At 34.3% G+C, this 27,664-nt stretch overlaps 1 protein-coding gene across 7 annotated transcripts in view; it reads left to right on the plus strand.

Moving 5' to 3' along the window:
* Positions 1 to 27,664, plus strand: part of PCDH15 (protocadherin related 15) — a gene marked incomplete at both ends in the record, with an annotated part of 696,762 nt that overhangs the window by 499,318 nt on the left and 169,780 nt on the right. For all 7 annotated transcript variants that reach the window (XM_082673500.1, XM_082673497.1, XM_082673498.1 and 4 more), the window contains 2 exons: positions 16,603 to 16,908; positions 19,735 to 19,959. In XM_082673500.1, the coding sequence (XP_082529626.1) occupies positions 16,603 to 16,908; positions 19,735 to 19,959 (531 nt within the window). The remainder of the gene's footprint in view (positions 1 to 16,602; positions 16,909 to 19,734; positions 19,960 to 27,664) is intronic.

Raw genomic sequence — 27,664 nt, forward strand, 5'->3', positions numbered from 1 at the left:
CTTTTTAATGAAGTTAATTTTAGGTAATGCGAGCAGATTGGCATGAAAGGTGAGATTTGAGGCATGTATGGTATGGTATTGTACATTTCTTAGTGTATTAATTATCATGTAGATTTGCATACGTTACTACAAGAGAGAAAGTGAGGGGGAAGAAAGTTGATGTAGTAGGAAAAGCAAAAGTTTTATAGTGGAGTATGTGGGTTGGAGTTTTAGTTCTGCTATTTATTAGCTGTACAATATGGTCAATCTGTTTAAGTTCATATAAAATCAGTAAAATGAAGGTGCTCATAATAACTTCTTTACAGTTTTGATATGATAATTAAGAGATAATGTACATAAAAGCAGTTTTCAAAATAGAAAGTACTAGACAAATATCAATTACTATGTATATATACACACATAGGCATAATTATGTCTAATTGGCATGTAGCACTTTATTAGCATCTACACTCAACATCCAACTTTATTCACAGAGCACATTTACTAACTGAATATAGCAAAAATTTGATATAATTCTTTGTTTTTTGTTTTATTTTTTAAATAAGTAATTCTGGCATCTTTAAGAGCAATTAAGTATCTGGTATTAGGGAACATATCTGATGCTTCTATATATCTAGAACCAAGCATAGCACCTGGTGAATATTACATGTTTTAATATATGCTGGTTAAATGAATGATTAAAGTTACAGTTCTGCTTTTAAGAACAAAGAGCAGGGTAACAGCTTTCAGTCCCCATCAATTAGGTTAAGAATTGCCTTTTCTAAATTTTCAGTTTAATTGCCAACAGTGATTTGTAGAAGATAAGTGTTTGTAGAGCACTTTAAAGCCTGAATTACTTTCCCACTTCACTGGCATGGCATCTCAGGTAGAAGTAAATGAGTGGGAACTGTAACACAGCTTATGAATAAAATAACAGAATACAAAAGGGGAATTTTTAGACCAAAAGTTTAGTATTATTTTAAATGCAGTATACTAAGATAAAAATTTAGAGGCTGCAAGAATATCATGATCAGAATACTGTTCCTCAACCAACACCAAAGACAACATTCACAGGTGCTTCTGATGGTAAATAATAACTTCCTGTTCCTCTTCTTGAAGAGTTAGATTCTCTCTCACATTTAAAAAGGAGGAAAGGTAGTATTTTGTCAATATGTTTTTCTACTCAATATACTACCTTGCACTGATATATTTTCAAATTTAGTTGGATGGTTATGATCTGTTTTATCTTTCATTTATCCATTCCTTGAATGAATATTTATAAGGTGTCTATTATGTGTAGAGCACTGGACTCACAGTGCTGGAACAAACAGAAGGGTCTCTGCTGTCATGGATCTCACAGACCAGTGAAGTGTCAGCCATTAAGTACATAAACACACCATTAAATACAAAAGTAAAAATTGTCATGAGCACTGTGAGGGAAGATAGTGAGTACTCTGAGTGTATCCTCCTGTGTGCTGAGAGGCTCTGGAAAGTCTTCTGTGAGGGGAAAGCTATGTAAGCTGAGAACTGAAGAAAAGGTGGACTTCTGTGAAGACTACTCCAAGTAGAAGGAAATGAAAGACTAAAATAGAAAAAGAATAGTTTGGCTTGACTGAATAGCTAAATAAATAACTCATTAAGGAATGAGTGCAGCAATGGAGATAATGTAAGTTCACCTTTTATTCCCCCTAGAAGACTGGGATGTGAAGGAATTGTAGCAAGATAACAGACATGTGATTATTTTTTACTTCTTCATTATTTTTTGTAATGATAAAATGAAGGCTAATGGAAATAGGTTCAGTAAAGAGGGATGTGGAAGATGCTGGAAAGAGAGGCAACATAGTCCCAAGAGCATAGCCTCCCAGAACATAGGAGGGGATTGAATCCACTGATGGAGATTCTCCTCAATTTCAGTAGCAGGAGAATGGAGAAGACAGGAATAGATGTTGGATGGTTTATACATTTATTTTGAAATGACTACCTTCATGCTTCAAAATGATCAGTAAAATTCATAGTTCTGAGTATATTGTATATTGTATTTCCCAGGATTTGATGCAATGGCTTCCATTGACTTCACTGAATTATTTTTTTTCCCTCTGATATCAGTCCAGACTAGATTGAGGCAGAGCAAGGAATAATGTGAGGGGAACCACTGACAATTTTCTATAACCTAGGTTTTTATTTTTCTCATTGAATGCATGTAAATTCTGAGCTACTCTGTAATAATAATCTTCAAGGTGTAGATTTCTATGATATGGCTCTTCATTTCCATAATTAAAATAAGTAAACTATTTCAGAGTGAATTCTAAAATGTTTCCAAGTCATCTTACTACTTATCTCTGGGCTCCAATCTGTCATGCAGCTAGAATAATTTATGATGCTGCACCAATTACAACAGCCTCTCTCCCTGAACAAGGATCACAAGCAGATGATATATTAATGTCCTAAATTCAAATCCACGTTCTCTTATTTCCTAGGTATAAGAACCTGAACAAGTTTCTTAGCTTTTTTGCAATATTCTCATCTATAAAATGTGGACAAAAAAACTGTCTTGCTGAGTGTTTGTAAGAACCAAAAGATAGAAAAGATGTAAAGCTCACCATCTAGGATTTCTGCTCTTAAAGGAGAATTAAATTCAAAAAGAAAATATGAACCATATCTCTGAGTACAAGGGTAGAAATAGGTCATTGTTAGCTTGGGTCAGCACAATCAAACCAGAGAGTTTTGTAACTTTGAAGTCATTCTGTAGCTCTGGAGCTGATTATTTCTTTTGAAAACAGTGAATGACTGACATTGGAATGATTCTAAGTATATGTGTGTGTGTGTGTGTGTGTGTGTACATATACATATATGTATATGTATACACACACACGTGTATGTGTGATTTATTATGTTTTGATAAATGAGAAGTTTGTAATCTAATGAAAAGACAGTACAGATATTGGCTTGTGATGGAGATTGAGATGCACCTCCCAGATTCCCCTTCAAAGAAGGGCATTCTGTCTTCTGGGACTGATGTAGGAAGATACCCTTTAGCTGCCAACCAGGGTTACGTCAGTTGCAGAGAGAGAAGGGTCACACCTTTCTCAGTGTAGTCCACTGACTGATGGCCAAATGCAAAGGCCTGGTTATTTTAGCACAACTGGGAATAACTCTAACATGCAACTCTAATTCCACAGCTTCTTCCAGAATTGGCCAAGACTGTTGTTGGCCCTGGCTAGTTAGATTTTTCTCTTAATACAGTCCTGCTTCTTTTGTCTGCTTTCCACATGCATGGATCCAAAAGGTACACTTGCAACTAATTGCTGGCCCATTTTCTGCTTCATAGGGAATCCAGCGTGCAAACAAAGACCCTTATATATCACAGTATTTTCCCTCAGGTCATACAAGAATCAAAGATAGGAGGCTCATTTTTTTAAAATCTAGATTCAGTCTACAAAATAAATAAATAAAAGCAGGCAATATTTCTTTGGTTTGTTTTCTCACTCCTTAGTTTATGATATCTCAGAAAGATTAGTTCACTGGAATTCTGAAACCCAGGACTGGAAATATTCCCTATGGGTATCATAATTCACGATGTGGATATATAGCAAATACAGTCTCTTTTTCACTGTCTTATTCTTTCTATCTCAACATTTTTATGAGGAGCTCCTCTGAGCCTACAGTCTTCTCTAATGGTTTTATGATTCCGCGGTATCATACTCACCCAAGTCTGCACAGACAGATTTCTGTCAAGAGCGATCAGTCTTTATGAAAGTAGCAAGAGTAATGCTTCCTCTGGGCAAACAAAATCAAAGTCGTTCACACCTGTCATGCTGGATGGTAGCTTCAGTCTCCACTTAAAGTCTTTAGACTTTAAGTTTGAAATAAGTCAATAGCTTTCTTCTTTATAATCTGCAAAGATTCTTGATAGATTATAGAGTTTTGATTTCTCAGAGTAATACGTTTCATTTTAACTTATGATTTTTATCTATTTTTTATGCCTGTCTCCACTTCTTTTATTGACTTAATTATACTGACTAGACCACTTCTAACCATCAACATAATTCAATAGAATAAAAACCATTATTCTGAGGGAAAATTTCTGCTAGACCAATTGATATGAAAATATTATTATTGAGAATGTGCTAACAATAAAAGAATGTATGTTCAAAAGAAGTTTTTTTCCCCACTTTTTTTTTTTAAATCTCCAGTTGGGCTTATTTTCTCTCATTTAATCAGAAAAGCTTAAGAATGTTGATAAGATATCTGGGTCTTTTATAAATCTATAACTTAAAAAAATCTATGCATATCTCTAATATTAAGGTGAGCAGCAGTAGCATTTTACACCAGAATTTAAGGAAACAAACAAAAAGCACCTTGCAGAATGCCTGCTGCATAGTAATCGTTCTAAAATAGTTACCCACTGTTTACACAGTCAGTGGCACATAGAGATGTGCTCTGAAAGTATACTGGAAGGAAAGCAACTAGAAAAGGAATAGCAAGCAGAATTTAAAATTTCTGATTCAAAAGGCAGTTCTACATTTTGTACATCTTAGCTCTTTTCCCCTGCCCATGAATGCAGACCTAGGGAGTAAATATGAAAAGATAAGTTATTCCTTCCAATTAATTCCATTCCACCTATTTAAATGAATATGTTAGACAAAACCATAGAAAATGTAATCTTCTGTTACTTCAGTGCATTGTTGGCACAGGAATGAATATAAAACATACATTTCCAAGTCAACCAAGTTGGTGACATCCCAGATTGGGGAAATGGAACATAACTAAAAATTGCAAAATTTTAAGCTTACCTCCAGGGATGATTGATGATAAAATAAAACCGAGAGTTCAGAATCTGTATCCTGCTCTACCCCAGTGAATATATCAGGGTAGGTGACTATGATAAGATAGTGGCGATATGTATAAAATGGAGAAAGTCCTTTTAATTTTATGGTTGTCATTTGGGAAACAATGTGTGCTTATATCAAGCAAAAAGCACTATTCATAGGAGATATTTTTCTCTCCTTAAATGGATATCATATTGGCCAAAGGCCTTTTCATTTCTTTTGTCTTAGATATGTATCTGATAATCTAATATTTGGATATTCTGCAGAAAATGCAATTATGGAGAATTTCTTAGAGAATCCAACCTGGCTGTCACATTTTTTCTACTTTCCAGTTATGATTTTCTTCTGCCACCGATACAAGCAAATCATTTGTGAGAGCTATAATAGCCAAAGTTCTGTGATAGCTAGAAGGGCAATACTTAGGGCATAGATCATTCTTGGCTCTTTAGAGAAATATATGGGAATGTTTATATTTAATACAAAAAATACTGGGTAAAAATAAAATTAAAACTTGAGATTAGCAGAAAGGATCATAAAGACATCAGATAAACAAATATTACATCTTTAATAAGCATAGAGGAAACTGTTTAAAGTACAAAAAAACAGAAAACAATAGTTAGTGTCAGAACTTGACAGACAAGGTAAGCACAAATATAAAAGAAACGCCTGAGCCAAGCAGATTATTACATAAAATGTCATCTATGATGATGGTAGTTTTCTCTTACTTTATACTTAAAAACTGATGACTGATGACTGCAGCTCCAGAGGTGCTCTGAAATAGTTACTTTACATAATAGTTTGGGCATGTATTTTGAAAGTGATGCTATTGTAATCAGTGTTGAAGGAACAAATGCTTACATGAAAATGTTTATTTTTGGTATATTAGGAAGTTACAGAAGGTTTTCTTTTGACTAGAGCATTCATTCTTAACAGGGACATATCACCCCCAAAATGGAAAAAGTCAGTTTTTAAAAGGCAAAAAAAATATACTCTTTATATATATAAAACACAAACATATACATAAACAGATATGCAACAAATATGTAGTAATAAAATTTCATAGAGGTGCAATTAGGAAGAAAAAATATCTAGAAAGCCTATTGAAGGGGGGGGTATAATGAAAAAAGTTGGAGCAACCCTGGGATAGAGTATTGAAAAATAAAACTACTGTATTTAATTCCACAAAATATTGAAGATATACTTACAACACTTGTTTTCAAACTGAACTACAAATAGATTTTCTTATAGGATTTTAGCTGACTTATAATGAAATAAAAGAAAGCAGTAAAACAATAGCATAAGGACAAAGTTCAGGAATAAACAATTATTGATATGATTGCTCACTTAATTCTCTAAAATGGAAAACATGTGTTACATCTCATAAAAAGAAAAAATATTAGCTTTTTAAAAAGAATTATACATACTAAATGATATTTTATTTTCTTCATGTGATTGGGTATTTGGGGTAGGAAGGATATGTAACTCCATCATGGAAATAGCTTCAGATGAAATGTTTGCAGAAAACTTTTATCTGCTGCCTGTCAATGCAAAGAACAGGCATGGTTCAGATACGAACAAGCCAGCCTGCTCTTAAGAAACTCTTAATTTTGTGGGGGCTATAAAAAAAAGTAATAAGGATTTTGGTAAAGGAGTATACAGTGAGCTTAAGGAACATAGAGATAAGACTTTTAACTTAGGTGTTTCTGAGAGAAGTGACATATGGGCTGAAGAATAATCAGTTTGTGAAGTAGGGGGAGGACTTCAAGCTAGAACAAAGCAAGTATGAGACAGCATGGTTAGTTTGGCAAAATGCACTTAGATTTAAGGCCTAGAACATGTTTGTCCATAGAAAAGAGATGGGACTGAAGATGTTGGAGAAGTAAAGTAGGAAGAAGGGAGTAAAAATAAAATATAATTTTATTTTATGACTTTGCACCATCAACAAAATGATACTATACATGCCAAACCCACAATTGCAAATATATCAAATGTAAAGCAATAGGAGAAAAAATGAAAATCATGGAATGAGAAATAAACATCAGTGACAGCAAACCACTGTGATTTTGGAGTTGTTTGAAAGCTGACTGATATAATAAACTCTTTTGACTAAAACATAGAGTTTATGTCAAAGAGTTAGTTATGAGATATAAGTGCATAAGGGTAGGTTCGAAAAAGATCATGTACAACCTTGAATGTTAGAATAAAATGTAGTTTATTGTGTAACTAGAAGTAATTGCTTTGACTATTTGTCAATTCAAGCAAACTTTCATTTAAGACACCTACTGCTTCATAAAAGGCAGTCTTAATGCAACATTGATTCAGCAAATATTCACTGAACATTAATGAAGAAAAGGTATTAGAAATTCAGCTATGAGCAATGCATTTTTTTTTGTCCTCAGTTTGCAGGAAGGACAGTATAGGAGCCAAGCAGGTAAGCAGGCAATTACATTATGTTATAGAACTAAATGAAAACAAAATGGCAGGGAGTCTCAGTGGAAGGACAGCTGTCTTGACTTGGGGAAAGCATCCTAGAGAAACATCCAAGCCCTTAAAGACAGTTTAATAGAGGTTTGTTCCATGGTAGAATAGAAAGAATTTAAGAACACTAAAAAAAGACATAGCTTTGGAGAAAAATATGGGCAGCTGTCAAACCTTTTCTGTGGGGTAATACTATTTACTGAGTTCTCTGGGTAGAAGTTATCTTTTCAGATTTGGAAGGATGGCCTGCAGTAGTTATGACAAGCGAAGAAATGTTTAGTGTAAAATAGCTCTTTTACCCCTTTTAGCTCTCACTATAATGATTTTAAGAGCCTCACAATTTATGATCAGGTCATGACTTCTCATCTGTTGTCACACATTTGTTTCCCAACCCATGATAAAATTACTTTAAAATGTAACTGGAAGTTACCTTTTCTTCTACTTTCAAATGGAATACATTTTTGATTTTTAAAAATTCAACATTTTTCTCAGGCCAGACATAACGAACATTTCTCAAAATGTGACAATGTCCATAAAATCATCAGACATACTTTTTCATAGAAATTTCTCTGTAATGTGTCTAATACTACCTGAATTCATGCCTCAAGGACCTTAAATCTTCATTATTGTTTCTTGTAATAACTAAAGTGCTCTTTCCTTTTTGTTACATATCATCTGCTCATACAAGTTTTCCTTATATTTTTATTTGTTACACTAAAACCACATATGAACAGGTTTTATGATCTTTCACATATGAATTCGTTAATTAATACAGACACCCAAATTCTCAGAACATCTTGATAAAAACAAAGTTAATGGAACCTAATGGACTCACTATACCAGGTTAAATGTGATCCTAAGGAAAATGAAGTGTATAAATAAACCAAATAAAAATAGACTGATTTATTCTTCACAAAAATATTTTTAAGAACTTTAGGACAGAATTGAGCTTTTTTAAATAGTTTCTAAGTAGATGTTGAAAACCTCAATAACAATAAACTTACCTAATTTTTAATTGATTACTTAATATGCTCTAAGCATGCTGCTAAGTGTGTTCAATCCTCATAGTAGGTAGTGAGATAAATACTTACTATCATCATCATTTTACAAATGAAGGATGGACGCTTAGAGTGACTGACTCACCCAAGGCCATAGAGTTAGTATGGGAAAGAGCTGGTCTTTTAACCTAGAGCTTAAGCCCTTAAGGAATCTCTAATTTATATATGGGTTTTCTAGATTCCTAGGGATTAAATATTTGAGAGTTCCAATACTTGATAAAAAAAACTATTTACTCTCATTATGTTTTTAGTGATTTGAACTCAAGTACACTTGTTACCTTCTAGCCAGTAAGTCTGTTTGCCATTGTTCTATAATGAATAGGTGTGGAGAGAGGGAACATTTACCAGCATGATGAGTCACTAAATTGCTTCTCCCATTTTACACTGATAATCACAGCCCTTGAAATAGCTCAGCTTCTTTAAAGAAATAAAGATGACAACTATTTTATGCCATTTTGAAGTTGGCAGGTAATTTTAAAAATGTACTTCTACTAGTAATGTCATTAAGGATGCACTTCCCAACTTCTCCTGACCTCCCTGCTCAACACCTTTTAAGGTTCCTGCTTCAAGGTGAGAAAGGAGTGCACAGCCTCAAAAATTGCTGTGAAGGAAAAGCAAAAACTAAGGGAGCTAAGCTCCCTCTCAGCTTCACACTGGGCTAATTAGGTGCTACATGGTAGTTCACACCTTTCTAATAGCTATACTTTCTGTTTGTCCTCAAAGTTCTTTGCATAGAACTGATTTTTGTGAGAATAAACAGAAATTATTTTATATCTAAATAATCTGAATGGATATGAGTATAAAACATATTTTAAATTAGAATTAATCATTGAAAAAATAATAAGTAATTTACCCAGAGACTTCTCAACGGAAGGGGTGCAGACATCAGACTCTTCTTTGAGGTCTTATCCCAGTATATTCCACCCATAAAGACATACTTTTCAATCTCTATAGAATTTGTAACTCCCAATGTAGGTATCCCAGTAATGGGCTTTCACATTTATTGATGGGAAAGCATGGATAGTAGACCACTCTAAAAATTAACGAGGGAACAAAAGGGGTAAATATAATGTGTAAGAAATATTTTTCCCTGCTTCCTTTTCAAATGATATGCTATAAAATGGTGCTCAAGGAATAGTCAATAAATGCCCTTATACATGATCTGTTGTCTTTATTAAGTAATTATTATTTGGTTGTCTGTAATGTATTCTAACTTTGATTTTAGTGATTAAGATTTTCCAGAAGTTTTTCTAGCAAATATTCAAAGTTTTGTCCAGTGAGGTTTTTATTTGACTACAGACTATTAGCCAGTTTCCCAACAATACTCATTCACAAATAAGTAGCCACAAGTCAGGCCCCCTGGTAAGGTGTATATTACAAAATGTGTTAACCATGGACAGATGATTATAAAGTTGCAGCTATTACTGTTTTTTGCTTTGATGTAGTACAAAGGGAGAAGAGATGTGTGATTTTTCTTATTAACAATTTTAATTAACTTTTAATTGATTTCTAGGAAGAGAAATGTTTTCATTACAGCATCACACACTGAGCTCCTTGGTTAGATATTAAACATCAGTGCAAACTTCTTGACAGTATTGCTGACAATAAGGGATTTTATGTTTGGTTATCTTTTCTAACATGTACATACTCATCTATAATACTAAGTAAATGAAACTACCTTGTTTAGCCAGCCCATATCACTTAACTTACATGACCTTATTTATGTTCCTCAATTAATTAGGACACAGAAAAGGAAGCAAATAATCCTGTATTTTACAAACATTCTAGTTCCTCTGTCTCTATTAGATGTGTGTCTGAGTTACCTTAAATTTTTTAGAGCACTTTCTTATAGAATGTTAGTCTTTTATTCCATGAGCATCAAATATACCTCCTTTCATGGAAGCTAGACAGTCAGTGAATTAAGTTGTAGTTAATCAGGTCAAAACATATGTGTGTGTGTGTGTGTGTGTGTGTGTGTGTGTGTGTGTGTGTACTTGACTTTCAATATTTATTTACACTTTATACTTAAGCTGACTTAAAATTACGAAACCCTATTAATAAAAATGCCCCATCTAATATTTATTTTTAGTCCCCTTGTTGAATATGTGTTTGGATATTTTCTCTCAACAAATTATCCCACTGTAAGATAAAGATTGCTGTATATTTGAAAAGTTCAATAAATGAAGAGTTATGAGATATGCTTCTATTCTCAAAGGACTTATAGCTGTGGGGAAAAGGTGTAAATAAAAAGTAATGTGGGCTTCCCTGGTGGTCCAGTGGTTAAGACTCCATGCTTCCAGTGTAGGGGGCACAGGATCCCTGGGCAGGGAAGATCCCACACGCCGTGTGGTGCAGCCAAAAAAAAAAAAGTAATGTTACAAAGCATTTGTTAAAATTCTAATTTATAAAATGATCTATCTCTAAATGCTAGACATTTTCCTAGGAGAGATTGAATTGGGGGTTGGGATTTGAAGACTGGATGAAGGATTGGAATTTCAGAGGTGAATAAGGAATCATCAATGCAAGCCTTGAAGAAAATGTCAAAAAGTGTATGCTGAGTCCTAAGGAAATGAAGAAAATTGATTAGACTTGAGCAGAGTGTTTATACAGGACAGTGAATAGTAAGAGAATGCTGAAAATGTAGGTTGGAATTAATTCATGCATAGGAGTTTGGACTTCTGTCTATAGTTCATTTGAAAGGATTTCTGTTACTCAGGGTTTTTAAATCTGGTGCATACATTACTCCCCTTGAGAACTTTGCCTTGCTCATTAAAATATTAATGACACTTGAAAAGTTCTGAAGTAATGAAAACTTTTAAATTTTCTTTAATCCCAATTTCCCAAATTTATTTATTTGAACAGAGACCTCCCCTTCTCTCTCCGTCTCCCCTCACTTTTTCCTGGCATCATAAGAGACGTTAATTAACATTCCATGAAATGTAGCACCTAAAGTTAGTTTATCAAAACCATGACTAAAATTCAGTGTTTACTTCTCCCTCCATGGCCTTTTTTATCAATTTAAGCCATTGTTAAAAAAAATTTCTCATTGGACCTTTTGAAAGCATATATTTTTCTGATTATCTTTTCTCTGCCATTTATTATTTTACTGTAGACTCTGTTAAGGACCCTGACATGTTTGAGAGTAGGCACCATTGATTCTATTAACTTAAGGTAGTTAGTTTCAAGTGATGGGTCATGGGGAACAAAAAGTATCAAGTGGAAGTATTGTGTGAAAATATCATGGACAGATTATTAAAAGAAGGCCTTATTCCCAGTGTTGCTCATTGAATTATAACAGTATTTTAAAAAATGTATGTCCCTCAAGATATTAGTAAATATTTTGCTAAACAAACAACAATGAAAAAGAGTCTATGACTAGATTTGTTTGGAAACTGTGGTATAAACACCCCTGGGGTTTGGGACTCTCAGTAACTAACATCCTGTACCTTGCCCAGGTTCCAACCAATTCAGTGAGAGACATGAAATTCTGGCAAATAGGTGAAGCTGATATTGAAAGGAAGGAGGTTTAGTAATGAGAACCAAATGGGTTGGTAAATGCTACCCCATGATTAAACTTACCTACACAGCCTCAGGCAGAACTGAAATTGTAGGTCTTATTCATAGGGAAAGAGCTCATATAGCAAAACCAGCAAATCATTTGACATCCTTATAAACATCAGATGTTAAAGGGGGCAGTGTGTTTACCCAATTCTTTCCATCAAATTCACCACTCATGAGTGAGGGAGGGAGCAGAGAGAGCAGTTTTCTTGCTAAAATGTCCTTCCTCTTGGCAAGTTGAAGCCTGGAGAGGGGAAGTTTCCATTCAACAATCCTCAGTGAAAGAGGATCTTTTAATGCAACACTTCTCTGAGCTACTGTGTACTGGGAAGTTCACAAGGTAAAACATGATTAGTGCAGCAATTTGGGAAATACCAACATGATGCAAGCACTGTAGGTGGTTCATTCTGAAATTAAGTTTGTTTTTATATCTTAAAGTCCTGTTAGAGCAAGTTTCCTTTAACAATCCTCTAGCCCAGTAGTTTGCAAACATGGGTTATGTGAGGTCTTTTCCAAGTCATTTGTTACTGATGTAGGTACTACATTTGCATTGTTCTAATACTAGTTACTGGCTTATATCATCTATAACAATGCTGATTCACTTAAATTTTTATATATTTTATTCAGTGGAACAGAATAATGGCTTTGCAACTAGATTACAGAGAATTATGCAACAGCTATCTTCTTATTCTTGTTATAATTGATGATCTGTGCCATGTTTGTGAATTTCATCTCAGACATGTATAATGGTAGCAAAAGAGATTCAAAACTGCTGTTCCACTTCACATCTTTTATTTTATAGTTGAGATACCTGAGACCTAGAGGGAACAAGTGACATACCAAAGTTAATGATATCAAAAAATATATATAGTGGAAACACTGAAACTAAACAGCACTTCTATAAGGTAGCAATTTCTTTTTATATATCAAGGTCATTCGCTATCTTAACCTACATAGTCCCTGTTTGTCACTCTACAAAACATTAAAAATGCAAAGATATTTACTTATTATCATACTCTTACCTAGGTCATAACAGAATACTACTTTTTACTTTATAAAAATGATATTTTTCCGTATAGACCTGGATTCAGTAGTTCCGCCAAGATGATCACAGTCTTCCCACTTGTAAGAAGGGAGACAAGTGTTAAACAAATAATCACATTAATAAATCTATAATTTAAATCTAGTAAAAGTGATATAAATTATACGTATATGGAGTTCTTGCCATGTATAACAGGAGGGTCTCATTTACATTTCAGGAGTGATTTGAGGAATCATTTGAGGAAGTGATGTTTAAATGGACATTTGAAAGATGAATGGGTTTTAGCCTAGCGAATAATCGTGGAAGCCCTTTAGGCAGAGGCTTTGGAGAAATTTGGAGGTTGGAAAGATTTGCATTATTCCAGAACACAGTGAAAGTAATATTTAGTAGGAGAACTCTTGGTTATGGTAAACATTTGAATGGTGCTGAAGGCAGTGGAAATCACTGGAGGATATTAAGAGGAATGATGTCATTTATCTATTATAAAAGATCTCTCTGAAAGGAAATAACTGAAAAGAAAATAAACACATAATCTAGCAATCTAAGCCACAGTTGGTGGTGGCTTGGGCCAAGGTGGTTAGGATTGAGATATTGCATACATTGGAAACAATGTATTATAAATGGAATAGGGATTTTTCTGTAAATGCCATATCTTGGACCTTGTTACCTAATATACCAATGTATCTCACAGCTTGGAGCTGAGCCTCATACATAGTATTAAATAAGCTTTTCTGAAATTATTGAATAAATAAATAAGCTTTTCTGAAATTACTGAATTTCAGAAAAGCTTTAAAATAAGCTTTTCTGAAATTATTGAATAAATAAATAATTGAGAAGGTAGAAGAAGTAGATCTCAGGAACATCTTCTTCATTTCTTATGTAATCTGTTGGTCAGTGGAAGAACCATTTAGTGAAGTAGGGGAATTGGAGATGACAAAGATTTGGACATAGAAATAATCAAAAGTTAATTAGAAACATGTTAAGCTTCTCATTCTATGGTAGACAGAATTATGATCCTCCAGCTACATCCCATGTGTGAATATGTTACCTTACATAACAAAATTAACTTTGTAGATGTGATAAGGTTAAAAACCTTGAAATGGGAGGATTACCCTGGATTGTCCAGCCGGGCCCATTGTAGCCATCTAAGCCCTTAATAGTGGAAGAGGATGATAGAAGAGTGGATCAGAGAGATGAGATAGAAGAAGGAGAGATTCAAAAAATGTGAGAGGGACTTGACCCACCATTGCTAGCTTTGAAGATGGAAGAAGTGTGCTATGAGCCAAGAGAAAAGGTATGTGGATGGCCATTAGAAGTTGGGAATTGTCCTTACATGACAAGTAAAAAGGGAGTGGGGATCTCAATCCTACAACTTCAAGGAACTGTATTCTGTCAATAACTGGAATGAGCAAAGAAATGGATCTTTTCCTACAGCCTCCAGAAAGGAATACAGACCTATGCATACCTTGGTTTTAGCCAGGTGAGACCGATGTTGAACTTCTGATTTATAGAACTATAAAATAATAAACTCGCAATGTGTAAACAACTAAATTTGTGGTAATTTGTTATGGCAACAATAGAAAACTCATATAATACGCATAAAGTGTCCTAGTAGAGATATTAGTTAAGTAGCTGGACATACATAGTACAATACATACCTAACATCCCCCTCCACCCCACACATATACATACACAGCCATATTAATCAAATTAAATCATTCTATCATAATAAATCTTCCAATATGGGGATAAATAAGAATATATCTTGAGCAAGAATCATTTAAATTATGGATTACATAAAAATACCCACAGACAGAAAATGTCCCTGAAACTTTTAAGAGTGTTGGTTTAATGAAATAGAACGTACTTACATTATTGGTTTGTATTTTTCTATTTACTTGAGCAGTGATTTAAGACAAAAAATAACACTTTTTGTTTGATTGGTTGTTTTTTTTTGTAAGGGATGTGGCAGTATTGTTGTTTGTTTTTTCCACTAAGATGACCAGCTTGACTAATATGTCAATAATCTGTAAGACAAATTCTAGGAAAAATGTAAAAGTAGAAGAAAATATGTCTATGGAAACTCTTCAACTCTTTTACAGTATTTTTGTCCTCTTCAGACATTCCTGCAATTACTCTTCTATCTTTTCTCAGGCTTAAAACTCCAGAGGTAATGCCCTCCCAGGGGCATTTGTGTTTTGAGGAATAAAAGGGACAAATCCTGCTGGAATGTCTGGCATTATGACAGTCAGAAGGAGTACAGTTATGGACATCTTGGGCTTTATCGTTTCAAACAAGGCACAAGTGTTCAGCAAACCCACCCCACATGCTTCCCCAGTGTTTGTAAAGGTGGATATACATCTGCTCGTGTGCTGTTCAAAATACATTATATTGCATCCCAGGCTTTGTAGATATTAAGTGATTATTGTGTCCCTGGCTCATAATGCAGCCAAGTGTCTTGTTTTCCTTCCTTTCCCTAGTGAAGTTTGGGGCATAATTATGTAATATTTTATAGATGCTAAGATTCATTCCAATTTCTTTGAGAAACAATAACATAGAACTGTTTAGCACAAAATGTACTGTATTTGATAATGAAATATCATAATTTATATTCCAATTAATTGATTTTTAGATTATTTTAATTCTCATAACACTCTAATTCTCATAACACTCCATCAGAAGAATAGTCACTCAAAATTTACCCATTTTATTTGATGCAAAGTGATTTAATATTACATAAAATTTTCAGTTACAATAGGTTTATTATAGCATCAACAATTCTGTTATCATTTGGAGATTGTATTCTAATATTAAAGAAGAGCCCTTTGCAGTTGCTTTACAGTTACTATACTTTCACTTCTATTTGGGTTTTGGAACATGTTTAGTTTTAAATCTCAGTTCCTTGCATTAATTTATTCTAACATTCATTAATTCCACAAATATTTATTTATTAAATAGTTTTATATGCAAGACATTATACTAAGAACTGGGGCACTGAGGTATTTATTTCTTGTGTAACCCTAAGCAAGATAATTAAAGTACATAAGCCACAGCTTTCTTATTTGTAGAATGGGACCAATGATATTTATTCATAAGAATATCAGGCAGATTAAATGCAGTTATATATATATGGTGCTTATACACACACACACACACACACACATACACACACACACACACACACACACACACACATATATATATATACACACACACACATATAGTGCTTGAATTTAAAAAGCTGTAAAATCTTAAGTTGTCAGTTATGTTTAATTAAAACCTAAATGTGTTTTTTTAAATTTTAGAATTCAAAATCTATTAAAGAAATGATAATACAGGAAAAATTCAGTATTTTTGAAATGTGAATTTTCTGTCATAATATAATATTGTTATTTCTACTGGTATCAAATTATGTTATGTTCATTTTGAATGAAGAACATCAATTAAACTATAGTATATTTCTTTTCATGTTCTAGACTTTTGTACTACATTGTCATTATCTTTTAAATTTTCTCCCTAGAGAAAAAAAATATTTGCTTAGAAATATGCCATAATTCTTTAACTATCCCCTTCTGGCAGGGCAACATAACAAAATGTAATGTGAAAAAATCATAACAAAGAGTACTATGTGAATTCCTTTGTTTTTAATTTTATTTAGGCAACAGACGCTGATGCTGGAATAAATGGCCAAGTACACTACAGTTTGGGTAACTTCAATAATCTTTTTCATATCACATCCAATGGGAGCATTTACACATCAGTGAAGCTTAACAGAGAAGTCAGGGACTACTATGAACTTGTTGTTGTGGCAACTGATGGAGCGGTACACCCTCGTTATTCAACTCTAACAGTGGCCATCAGGGTTTTGGATATTGATGATAATAGTCCTGTGTTCACCAATTCAACATATACTGTCGTCGTTGAAGAGAATCTGCCAGCCGGGACCAGTTTCCTTCAAGTAGAGGTGTGTGGAAGAAGCAATTATTTCATGAATTCTGTATAAGATTTGACATTCATGTTAGGGCTGCCAGACTTAGTAAATTTAAAAGAAAAAAAAAAAGCATATGCAGTTAAATTTCAATTTCAGATAAGCGAGTAAATTTGAATATAAGCATTCAAATATTACAAATATTACTCAAATATTACATATTGTGCTTTATCTAACAACCCTATTTTAGACATATACCAAAATTTAAAGGGAGAAAAGTTGCCTTTGTGAGAAATTGAATAACACTTCTTAACAGATTTCTTTTTAATTTACAAAAGTAATGCTAAATGTTTATTGCAACAGTTGACAATACGAGACTATTTAAAAAAAAACTTAATAGACTCTCACCTTGTACCTCCAAAGTTACTCGGTATTAAATTTTATGTGTATTCTGTTACATTTATTTTTGTGCTCACACAAATATCAAATAACTATTTACATATATATATATAAATACACATGTATGCAAGTGTGTACATATATATATACATTCATACGCATATATACATGTACAGAATTGCCTCATATTTTACAGAAATGGGATATTGCTGTACCTATTATTTTGTAATATCTTTTTCACTTTCCGTACACAACTGGCATTCTTCCAGAAGTCTAACTCTCCTTTTTATTAGTTCTTCATAGCTAAGCCTCTTTTTTTCAGTCCTCAAATAAATTATTACCAGAAACTCTGGACATTCTGATTCAGTAGGTTAGATTGGCCTAGAGATCTGCATTTTAAGCACAACCTCTTTAATTCTGACATAGGTGGTCTATGAAGTGTATTTTGTAAGAAAAAAATATAGTCCTTTCTCAACCTGCAGTCTACAACTTGAATTTTGTTAGCATGCATTTCAAGAACTTGTGTTTCTTCCATAATTCAACTCAATATGTGTTTACTTAGCAAACATTAATACATCTAAAAAAGGCAGATGCTGGCCAAGGAGAGGGCCATTCTTTCTCCATTTATTCTTCTATCCATCTATTCATTCACTCATTCCTTTATTCAATAAGCATATTTTCAGTGCTTACTGCATGCCAAGTCCTCTGCTAGACTCTGGGGATTCAAACATGAACAAGACAGGTTTCCTGCCTTCATTGAATTTTCAGTCTGGTGTAGCAAACAGACAAGTAACTGGTAATTAATATAGAGGTCCTCAATGCAAGGAACCTGGGAGATCATAGGTGGGGCTCTTTAACCTAATCTTGAGAACAAAGAGAATGTTTCCTGGAGAAAGTTTATTTCTAAATTGTGAACTGAGGGGCAAATAAGAGGCATTCAAGGGGGAAGAAAGAATATTCAAGGCAGTGGAAGAACCTGCTCAAAATCCTGGAGGAGAGAAGAGTGAGGAGCTAAAGGGCTGGAAAATATATGTGTCCTTCTCACCATGTTAGGGAGATTGGAGTTGATCCAAAATGAAATGGAAAACAAGAAGAATTTTTAGGCAGGAAGGTGACATCATAAAATCTGTGCTTTAACAGTATCTTTCCCATTGTGATGTTGATAACTGTTTGGAGGGGGCCAAGACTGAGATTCACAAAGATGCTTGCTTTACTGCATGCATTTTTTAACACACCCTGACCTTCCCCACTCTGTCCTTGCTCCATTCCATTTCCTCTGCCAGAGTTGCCTTTGCCAGTCTCTACTACTGAATGAAAGAGTCATCTATAAGACTTCCTATTGAAACCTGTTTTCTCAGCTGTTTTTTGTTTCGCTTTAATGATTTTATTTTTGGAAATGGGAATTAAAAAAATTTTATTAGAGTATAGTTGATTTACAATGTTCTGTTAGATTCTGGTGTACGGCAAAGAGAATCAGTTATACATATACATATATCCACTCTTTTTTAGATTCTTTTCCCATAAAGGCCATTACAGAGTATTGAGTAGAGACCTGTGCTGTACAGTAGGTCCTTATTAGTTATCTATTTTATATGTAGTAGTGTGTATATGTCAATCCCAATCTCCCAATCTCCCAATCTATCCCTCCCCAACCTTTCCCCCTGGTAACCATAAGTTTGTTTTCTACATCTGTGACTCTATTTCTGTTTTGTAAATAAGTTCATTTGTACCATTTTTTTAGATTCCACATATAAGTGATATCATATGATACTTGTCTTTCTCTCTCTGATTTACTTTATTCAGTATGACAATCTCTAGGTCCATCCATGTATCCCTTTTATTTTGGTATTTCTGTCTTATTTCTTCTTTGAGACAGTAATCTGGAGGGTAGGTATCTTGTTTGTATTCATCTTGTGCATCTCTATAGCACCTTGTGCACACTCAATAAGTATTAGTTAAAAGAAGGGAGGTATAATAGAGTGATCTCTAGAAATGTATTATAGGATCTTTGTGAGAAGATACATTTACGTTTTCATATAGCCCTTTAATAACCTGTTATGTTTATGGAAAGCACACACTAATACTTATTTTTATTTAAGGTATTATTTTTCATGGTTATACAATCGTTAGGAAATAATAAGCAATCATTTATGACAATATTTATTTCTTTACTGTGGTATGATCCTTTTAATTAGTGATTTTTTCAAATAAAATAGATACAGTAACAAGATCAACAATGACAAAACCTCATGGGTCTCTGTCTCTGACTTGTTCTCTTTCTTTCTCTCCCTCTCCCTCTATCTGGTAAATTACTTTAAAAAATGTTTCTCTCTGAAACATGCCTTTTGATCATCATTCATTTCATGCTGTTCTAGGTACTGACACATGACTTCCATCAGTCCTGCATTTCTTTATTTTGGCAATGGCAGTGATATAACCATTCTTCTTCTTAATTTGTTACAGGCCACAGATGCTGACCTCGGAGCTAATGTATCTTATCGGATAAGAAGTCCGGAAGTGAAGCACATTTTTGCACTACATCCATTTACAGGAGAACTCTCCCTTTTAAGGAGTTTGGACTATGAGGCATTTCCAGACCAGGAAGCAAGTATCACTTTTCTAGTGGAGGCCTTTGATATTTATGGAACAATGCCACCTGGTATTGCTACTGTCACAGTGATAGTAAAGGTAAGGAATATAGATGACTTCTGGTTGCCTACTTTGTACTCTCTACATGTAGTTCCTGTTTTTGTTTTTTTTTTAAATCCACACTATAGTATAATATCTGGGGGCAGGATTCATAATTATATGTGGTACCAGAGCCAGAACATAAAATTTTGAATGTACAGTATTTACAAAGACTTGAGAAATTACTATATTATTTAACTTATAAAAAATAAATTAGAAAGAACCACTAAATAAGAGTTCAAACACTGTGTCTCCCTGGGTCCACCATTAGCTCTGTGACTTCAATCAAGTCATAATTTCTCTAGACTACACTTTAGTCCAAATTCCACAGCACCAGGGATAATAACTTCGTCCAAATCCTTCAACTTAAAAAAATACAAATTAAAAAAAAACATAAGAGGATTCTGAAAGTTTAAGAGTTCTAAGCCCCCAAGAACTAGTTAGTTTAGTTTAGTTGGAACTCAAGATTCTGGAATGAAACAAGCTTTGGAATCAGATGGAATTGGGGTTAATTTCTTGCTCAACCATTTTCAAGTTCTGTGACCTTGGGGACTCTCTCAACCTCTCTAGATTTGCCTTCTAGCTTAATAAAATACCCTGCACCAGTTGATTGCCTAGAAAAGCATGTCGTCTTCCACCTTTAGGGTTTCTTGTGGTTGTTAAGCTGTGTATTTAAAAGAAGACATGAGGAAAGATTCATCAGTTCTCACATGTTAGTGTATATAAAGGTCATCTGAGCTGCATACCAAACTTTCAGATCCCTCTGCTCCTTCCCAAAGGGGCACCTTTCTCACAGGAGCATCTGAGACATCAGTATATTAGAAAAGTACACAGATGATTCTTACACAGGTTGTGTGAGTATCAGATGTTGAAAAATATACTTCAGTTACAAATATACACATACAGATGATCCTCGAGCTGCTTTATTAAAGGTGTTTAGTACTAAAAAATGACTTCAGATGACCTTTATTTCTTTGGTGACATAAAATAAAAGTGCTTTCATAAACATGTTTTGTATGACTTTTGGTCAGGGGAAGAAAGTACAAATTTGAAACTACCCTCTTAACATGTTTTCTCTGGTACCCGACTGGAGTTTGAATGGTTAAAAAGACAGAGCTAGTCAGAAAGAAACAGATTCACACAGAGTGAGAGCAAAAGAGTGAGAGAGGAGAGAAGGAAAACGAAAAAGGGAGAGTGACAAGGATACAGAAGATCTATATGATAAATGAAGACTTTACAAGGAAGCTTATAGAAAGTTTCAATAAGTCCATGAATGAAATACATGAATAAGATTAATTGGGTAAGCAATTTAAGTTCACTTTAATACAGATATTTTAATTCATATTGTGTTCACAAATGTATATGTTCTACAAAAAATATATGATTTATGATTATGACTCAGATTTTGCCAGGTAACCACTGAGACCAGGTTTCCATGTTAAAAAAATAAAATCTATGAAATTAGACAGAAGAAAACATGGAAGTATGTGTAAATTTTGAATTAATATTTAGTTATAGATGGTAGAACTGCAATACAAATTTGGCAACCACACATTGGTCTGCTATACAGAGGGACTATTTGTACTTCTTGCAGTCACCTTACATCACTAGAAATGTATCCTAACTGAATGGGATCAAGTTATTTGACTCACCAGTTTTGTTAGGTTGTCTGATTCTGGAGATCATTCAGAAAACCATAGGAACCTATGTTCATTTAAAGTTTGCCGCTTGAGATGCCTAGAATTACAATCTGTAATGTGTTTGAGGTAACTTGTTTAGCAGAATTCACCTATGATAAATTACTCAGGACTTTACACCATCTGGTTCTAGTTGGCTACCTAAAGCATGTGGAAAGTTCTGGGAATGACTTCAGTTCTTGAAAGCAGCTTTCCATAGAGGGCTGTATGTACACAGGTTATAAGGCACAGAAGGTCATAGGCAGCTTTTGTACAATGTTCATTCTTAAAGGGCACTGCCAGGTATAAATGATGGTACAAGAAATCATCACTTTTGTTGCATTTTTGTTTGATTGTTTACCTGATAAATAAGGTATGCAGTTGGTTTTCTTAGACAATAAAATATTGATATGAAAACATAGAAGATTGTTAAAGATTTCACCAGTATATGATTAGCATAACTATGTTTATCATATAGGTAAATGCTCTAATGCTCTTGACTGTAAGATCTTTGAGTGTGGATTTTCTTGTGTGTTTTGCTGTTGTTGTTAAGATAATCCTGCAGTCAGGGTGGGATGTGGGGATTATTCCATTGCCTTTACTTTACAGTTGAATTAGGCTTATCTGCTGGTACACACATGATGTCACTTCTTCCCTGGAGTCCTGCTGTCTTCTCTAAACTATTGGGTTGGCCAAAAAGTTCCTTCAGTTTTTAAGGAAAAATAAAAGACACATTTTTCATTTTCACCAAGAACTTTATTGAACAATGTGTTCACCGTTTTACTCCGCTACCTTCTGCCATTTTTCAGGCAACTTCATAATTCCATCTTCGCAAAACATTTTATCTTTTTGATCAAAGAACTGTTCCAGGTGCCTTTTACAGGCTTCCAGGGAATTGAAATTTTTTCCATTAAGAGAATTTTTTAAATACCAAAATAAATTGAAATCTGTAGGTGCAACGTCTGGTGAATTAGGGCGGATGAATCACAACTTCCCAGCCAAGCTGTAACAGTTTTTGCCTGGTCATCAAAGAAACATGTGGTCTTGCATTACCTGATGGTAACAGGTGTTGCTTTCAATTGGTCTCACTGGGAGCAGCACTTGTTGGAATTAATTGTTTGGTTTTCCAGAAGGAGCTCATAATAGATGACTCCCTTCCAATCCCACCGTATACACAACCTCACCTTCTTTGGATGAAAATGAGCCTTTGGTGTGGTTGGTGGTGGTTCATGTCACTTGCCCCATGATCTCTTCCATTCCACATTATTGTACAGTAGCGCCTTTTCATCGCCCATCACAATTTGTTTTAAAAACAGAACATTTTTGTTACGTTTAAGAAGCGAATCCTATGCGGAAATATGGTCAAGAAGGTTTTTTCTCTTATGTGGAACCCAAACATCAAAGTGATCAACATAACCAAGCTGGTGTAAATGATTTTCCAACACTTGATTTGGATATTTTGAGTATGTCGGCTGTCCTGCGTGGTATAACGTTGATTGTTTTCAATTAATGCCTCAATTTGATTGCTGTCTACTTCAACTGGTCTACCTGACCGTGGAGCATCGTCCAGTGAGAAATCTCCAGCACGAAACTTCACAGACCACTTTTGACATGTTTGATCGGTCACAGAACCTTCTCCATACACTGCACAAATCTCTTTTTTTTGCGTTTCAGTTGCATTTTTATCTTTCTTGAAATAATAAAGCATAACATGCCAAAAATGTTGCTTTTTTCTTCCATCTTCAATATTACAATGGCTACACAAAAATTCAACAGTTTTGATGTTTTTTTTTTTAAACGCACGCTGATATGGCAGCTGTCACAATACACTCTAACAATTTTTTCGAATGAAGTTAGCTACTAGAGTCACCTTATGGAAAAAACTGAACGAACTTTTTGGCCAACCCCAGTACATTGGAAAAGGGAACACAAGTCCTTTCCATTCTCAGATGCCCTAAAGCTATCTGGAGTATTTTGTTAGGGTCTGCATTCCTTCTTTCTCTGGGGTCCACAATGGTTCTGTATCTACTCCTTCCATTTTGTGTTTCTCTATCCTAAGAATTTTATCTGTTTCAGGGAGTTGTAAATGTATCATTTCAGGGACTTAAAATTTTATTCAGCATTAAGTTCTCTTTGGGAATAGCAATGTGAACTATCAAAATCTTTTCTGGGGTAAGCTGCTTTTCTATTTGTGTCTCTCTTTCCTGAGACATTGATTTTCAGTGCTCTAGTAGTCTAGGGAAGGATCGAGGAACAATACAGAATCATCGAGGGCCTGAGGGGCTTCAATGCATATTTAGAAATATTATTTTGCCACAGTATTATGATATGACATTTAGAAATTTAGAAATCTGCTTACAAAAATTTTAGGAACATGATAATATTGGTGGTTATGAAGATGCCATGATAGGTAAAGACATGAAAAAGACTAAAAGATGAGACTGACCTAAATGAACTAAATGAGCAAAATGGCTTCTGGACCATCTACCTGGTTTTGCCTACCCATATGCTTTGATGGTGTTGAACACTAAAAACATTTTAAATAGAAAAAATGGTCCATCTATTGGCTGTTCTGGGCAATAAGTGAAGAAAAGATTTGCTACTAAGGACGTTCACCCTATAATTCCCAGATTCAAAGATGGATGCTCAAGTGGTATGTAGCCTTCTCTCTCAGGATAGATGTGGTTGATAATGGAGAGTTATAATACCTCATAGACTCTAGCTTGGCTGCTCTAATTTCAGTTTAGACTTATGCGCTTGGATTTTTTTTTTTTTTTTTTTTTTTTGATGGAAGAAGTCATTGGTGTCAAACTGAGTCCCAAACTATCATCTGAACAAGCAGGATGTGCACTAAATAAGATTCATTCTCTATCTGGGACTTAAGTCTCTTAAAATGCCTTCTACATTCCCTAACCACCCCTTTATTTTAATACAGGGGATTCACTCAAGGATTCTACATCAGCTTGTGCGAAATGTTGCTCATTGATGGGCTCCTTCTTTCTTTAGAAATAAGAGTGTTGATCTAATTTTTATTGTCTCAGTTGCTCTATCTTATTTAGAGAAGTCAAACTATTTCATTGGTCAAGGGTTCCTGACCTATACAAAGTTATTTCTGGATTATTGTACATTTAAAACAAAACTTAATATTTAATTCTAGACATTTTTCAGTGCCACTTTGTTTTCTTTTTCAAGGTTATTTAAGCATAATAAAATTTGGTGAACATTTCTCCAAATGCAGGCTGACACTTGCTTTCCTTTCTCCTCATCACTCAGGATAAGATTATCACAAAGAGAATTTTAAAACTGTATTGTATACTATTGGGGCCCATAAAAATATCATATTTGTTTGTTTTGAAGAGAAGAGTGGAATACAATTCTCATTTCTCTACAAATGTAAATCTTTCCCAAGCTTGCAAATTTTCTGCTGTTGGTCTGTTTACTTGCAGTACTGACAAGCTGTTTTACTGATAACATAATTGCATAGTATTTGCCAAGAGATATTTCTACCCAAAACAGTCACCAAGGGGAAAGCATCTTGTAGATCTCTCTTTGAAAATGAGCAGAAACATAATTTCATTTGTAAAGAAGGAAAAAAAGAAAGATCAGGTACTTCCTATCTAGTCCATCAAACTTTTTTAAAATTGAAGTGATAATGGGGAAATTGAAGTATTTGAAATAATTGAAATAATATTTATTTCAAAGGAAAAATATTTTCACAGTAGAAGGAAAGTGGAATTTTATCACAGACACCTGCAAAGAGTTTTCTTGGTGTCAAATTTCAAGGATTCAAAACAAAACTAATCATGATCGTACAAGTAATATGTATTTTTGTTGCAAAGGTTTTGCAGAACATTTATAAGACAAGGCCTTTTTCATTGTATATTTATTAAATATCTATAAGAATTGAATCTGTGATAATAGTAAATTACATGATATGGGTAAACCTCTGGAAAATGAAATAAAATTCTAAATAGTTTTACACATAAAATCCAGAGAAAAATCTGCCCTTACAAAAATCTGAGTTATAATAATATAATATAGAAAATACACGGAAAGAGAAGATCTGTTTTCTGTAGTAAGCCAAAAGCTGAATATAAGCCAGAAAGGTTGAAATATTTAAATGTGTATATAATTCTGGGTAGCATTAAAAGGAATGTAAAGAACTTGTCCAAGATAAACAGATGACTTAAGTCATTTGCTGATTGTAATTTTAGATAGAATGGCTGCATGCGAGTAGGAGAGAGAGTGAGGGAGATGCTTCTGTGAAGGAAGGAGACTGAATTCACCCCTGGTTGTGTTTACCTGTAAAAGAGGGTGCAGGTATGGGAGTAGGCAGGGATAGATGGAGGGACCAGAAATGAAAGACCATCTAGAAGGGCTGAGGTTATTAGGAAATACAGTGAGTCTTGGAAGATAGAGCTAGCATTTTCATCTTTCAGAGTGGTTTCTTCTTCTGCGAAGGAAAGGAATGTTCCTACCCCCAAAGTGTATAGGAAAGAAGATAGATAGAAACTCAATGCCCAGTACCAAGGTGGCATTTGCCAAACTATGGACACCTGACAGGCAGTGATTTGCCGCTGATGTTCTGTGGTGACAGTATTAGTAGAGTCCTTGTTTTGATTTGGTCAAAGGAGCTGTGGTTTGAGAGACAAGGAGATAATCCAGGATTCAAACAAATCAGAAACTCAGGACATTTCAGTATTTATAGCATCTTTCCTTCCCTTGCTCTGGAGGGAGGAGACTGAGTAAAAGATATCTTCAATGGACCAACTAGTGGGAGTATGGTCTAATAAATTGATCATTTTTTTTTTTATTAAAGTATAGTTGATTTACAATATTGTTAGTTTTAGATGTACAGCAAAGTGAGTCAATTATACATACATATATTTTTTTCTCTTTTCCATTATAAGATACTGAATATAGTTCCCTATGCCACACAGTAAATCCTTGCTGTTTATCTACTTTATATATAGCGGTGTGTTAATCCCATACTTCTAATTTAACCCTCCTCCCGATTGATCATTATTTTTTATGACTTGCTGCTTTTCACCTTGAGGTTGGTTCACCTGGAGAAAATACCCATTTAGGACTATGGCCTTCAAATATTACCCTCTGTTCTATTCTGTGCTATCAGATTCTTAAGAGTATATTCTTTCTAATATATTCACTTCCGTGTTTAAAGAATATGAATACATCAAGGAGGGCGTGTCATAGGGCTGATTCAGATGGTTTCTTAAAGTATCTGCCTATTCTGCTCTTCTACAGGTTTACAACAAAGATGTAACATATTTTCACTAAAGAACCAAACCAGAGGAAACAGATAAAAATGTACAAGCCCAGAGATAACATAATATCTCAAACAGGAGTAATTTATATTGCTATGGCTCCCCATATATCACCCACTGGTTTCTGGGAGTCCCAAGAAAATGCTTTACTTATAGAGTATACACAATTAAGTAATTTTACCCTTCAGTGATTATCACATTCTTCCCTGCCTGCCAAGGCAAATGAGACCAGGCTTGCCTTACCACAGCTCTCCCAGTGGGGACAATAGATGCTGATAAGCCTTGTTGATACTAGTTACTGCTAAGCATTGGTACCATTTTCCAATCCTATCATGACTATAGCTGCGATCTCTACCCCAGTGAATTGGCTGCCTCATACTGGGGGGCACTCTTGATATGTTGGTGTCCTCAGTATGTACTCTGAGAACTTGACTTCACCAAAGTCATACAGTATTCCAAACAGTAATAATTTGTGCCTTCAATATATTATTATCATCAGGGTCTCTCATGATATGCTTCATAGAGCACTAGCTCCTCAAGATGGTACTGGGTGTCTCATACACAAAATATTACATAGACAAGAAGATTTGGGAAACACTGGTATATATAAAAATAAACTGATTTCTATTCCATAGGCCTTTATATAGGAGCCTTAAATATGCTAGTGTATGTTGTGAATCTCAAGAAAATAAAATGTGATTTCCCACCATTGATCATGGAATTTCTTTTTATTTGTAAAGCTTT

Source organism: Grampus griseus (assembly GCF_964374135.1).
Source record: "Grampus griseus genome assembly, chromosome: 16".
In the NCBI taxonomy this organism is placed as follows: domain Eukaryota; kingdom Metazoa; phylum Chordata; class Mammalia; order Artiodactyla; family Delphinidae; genus Grampus; species Grampus griseus.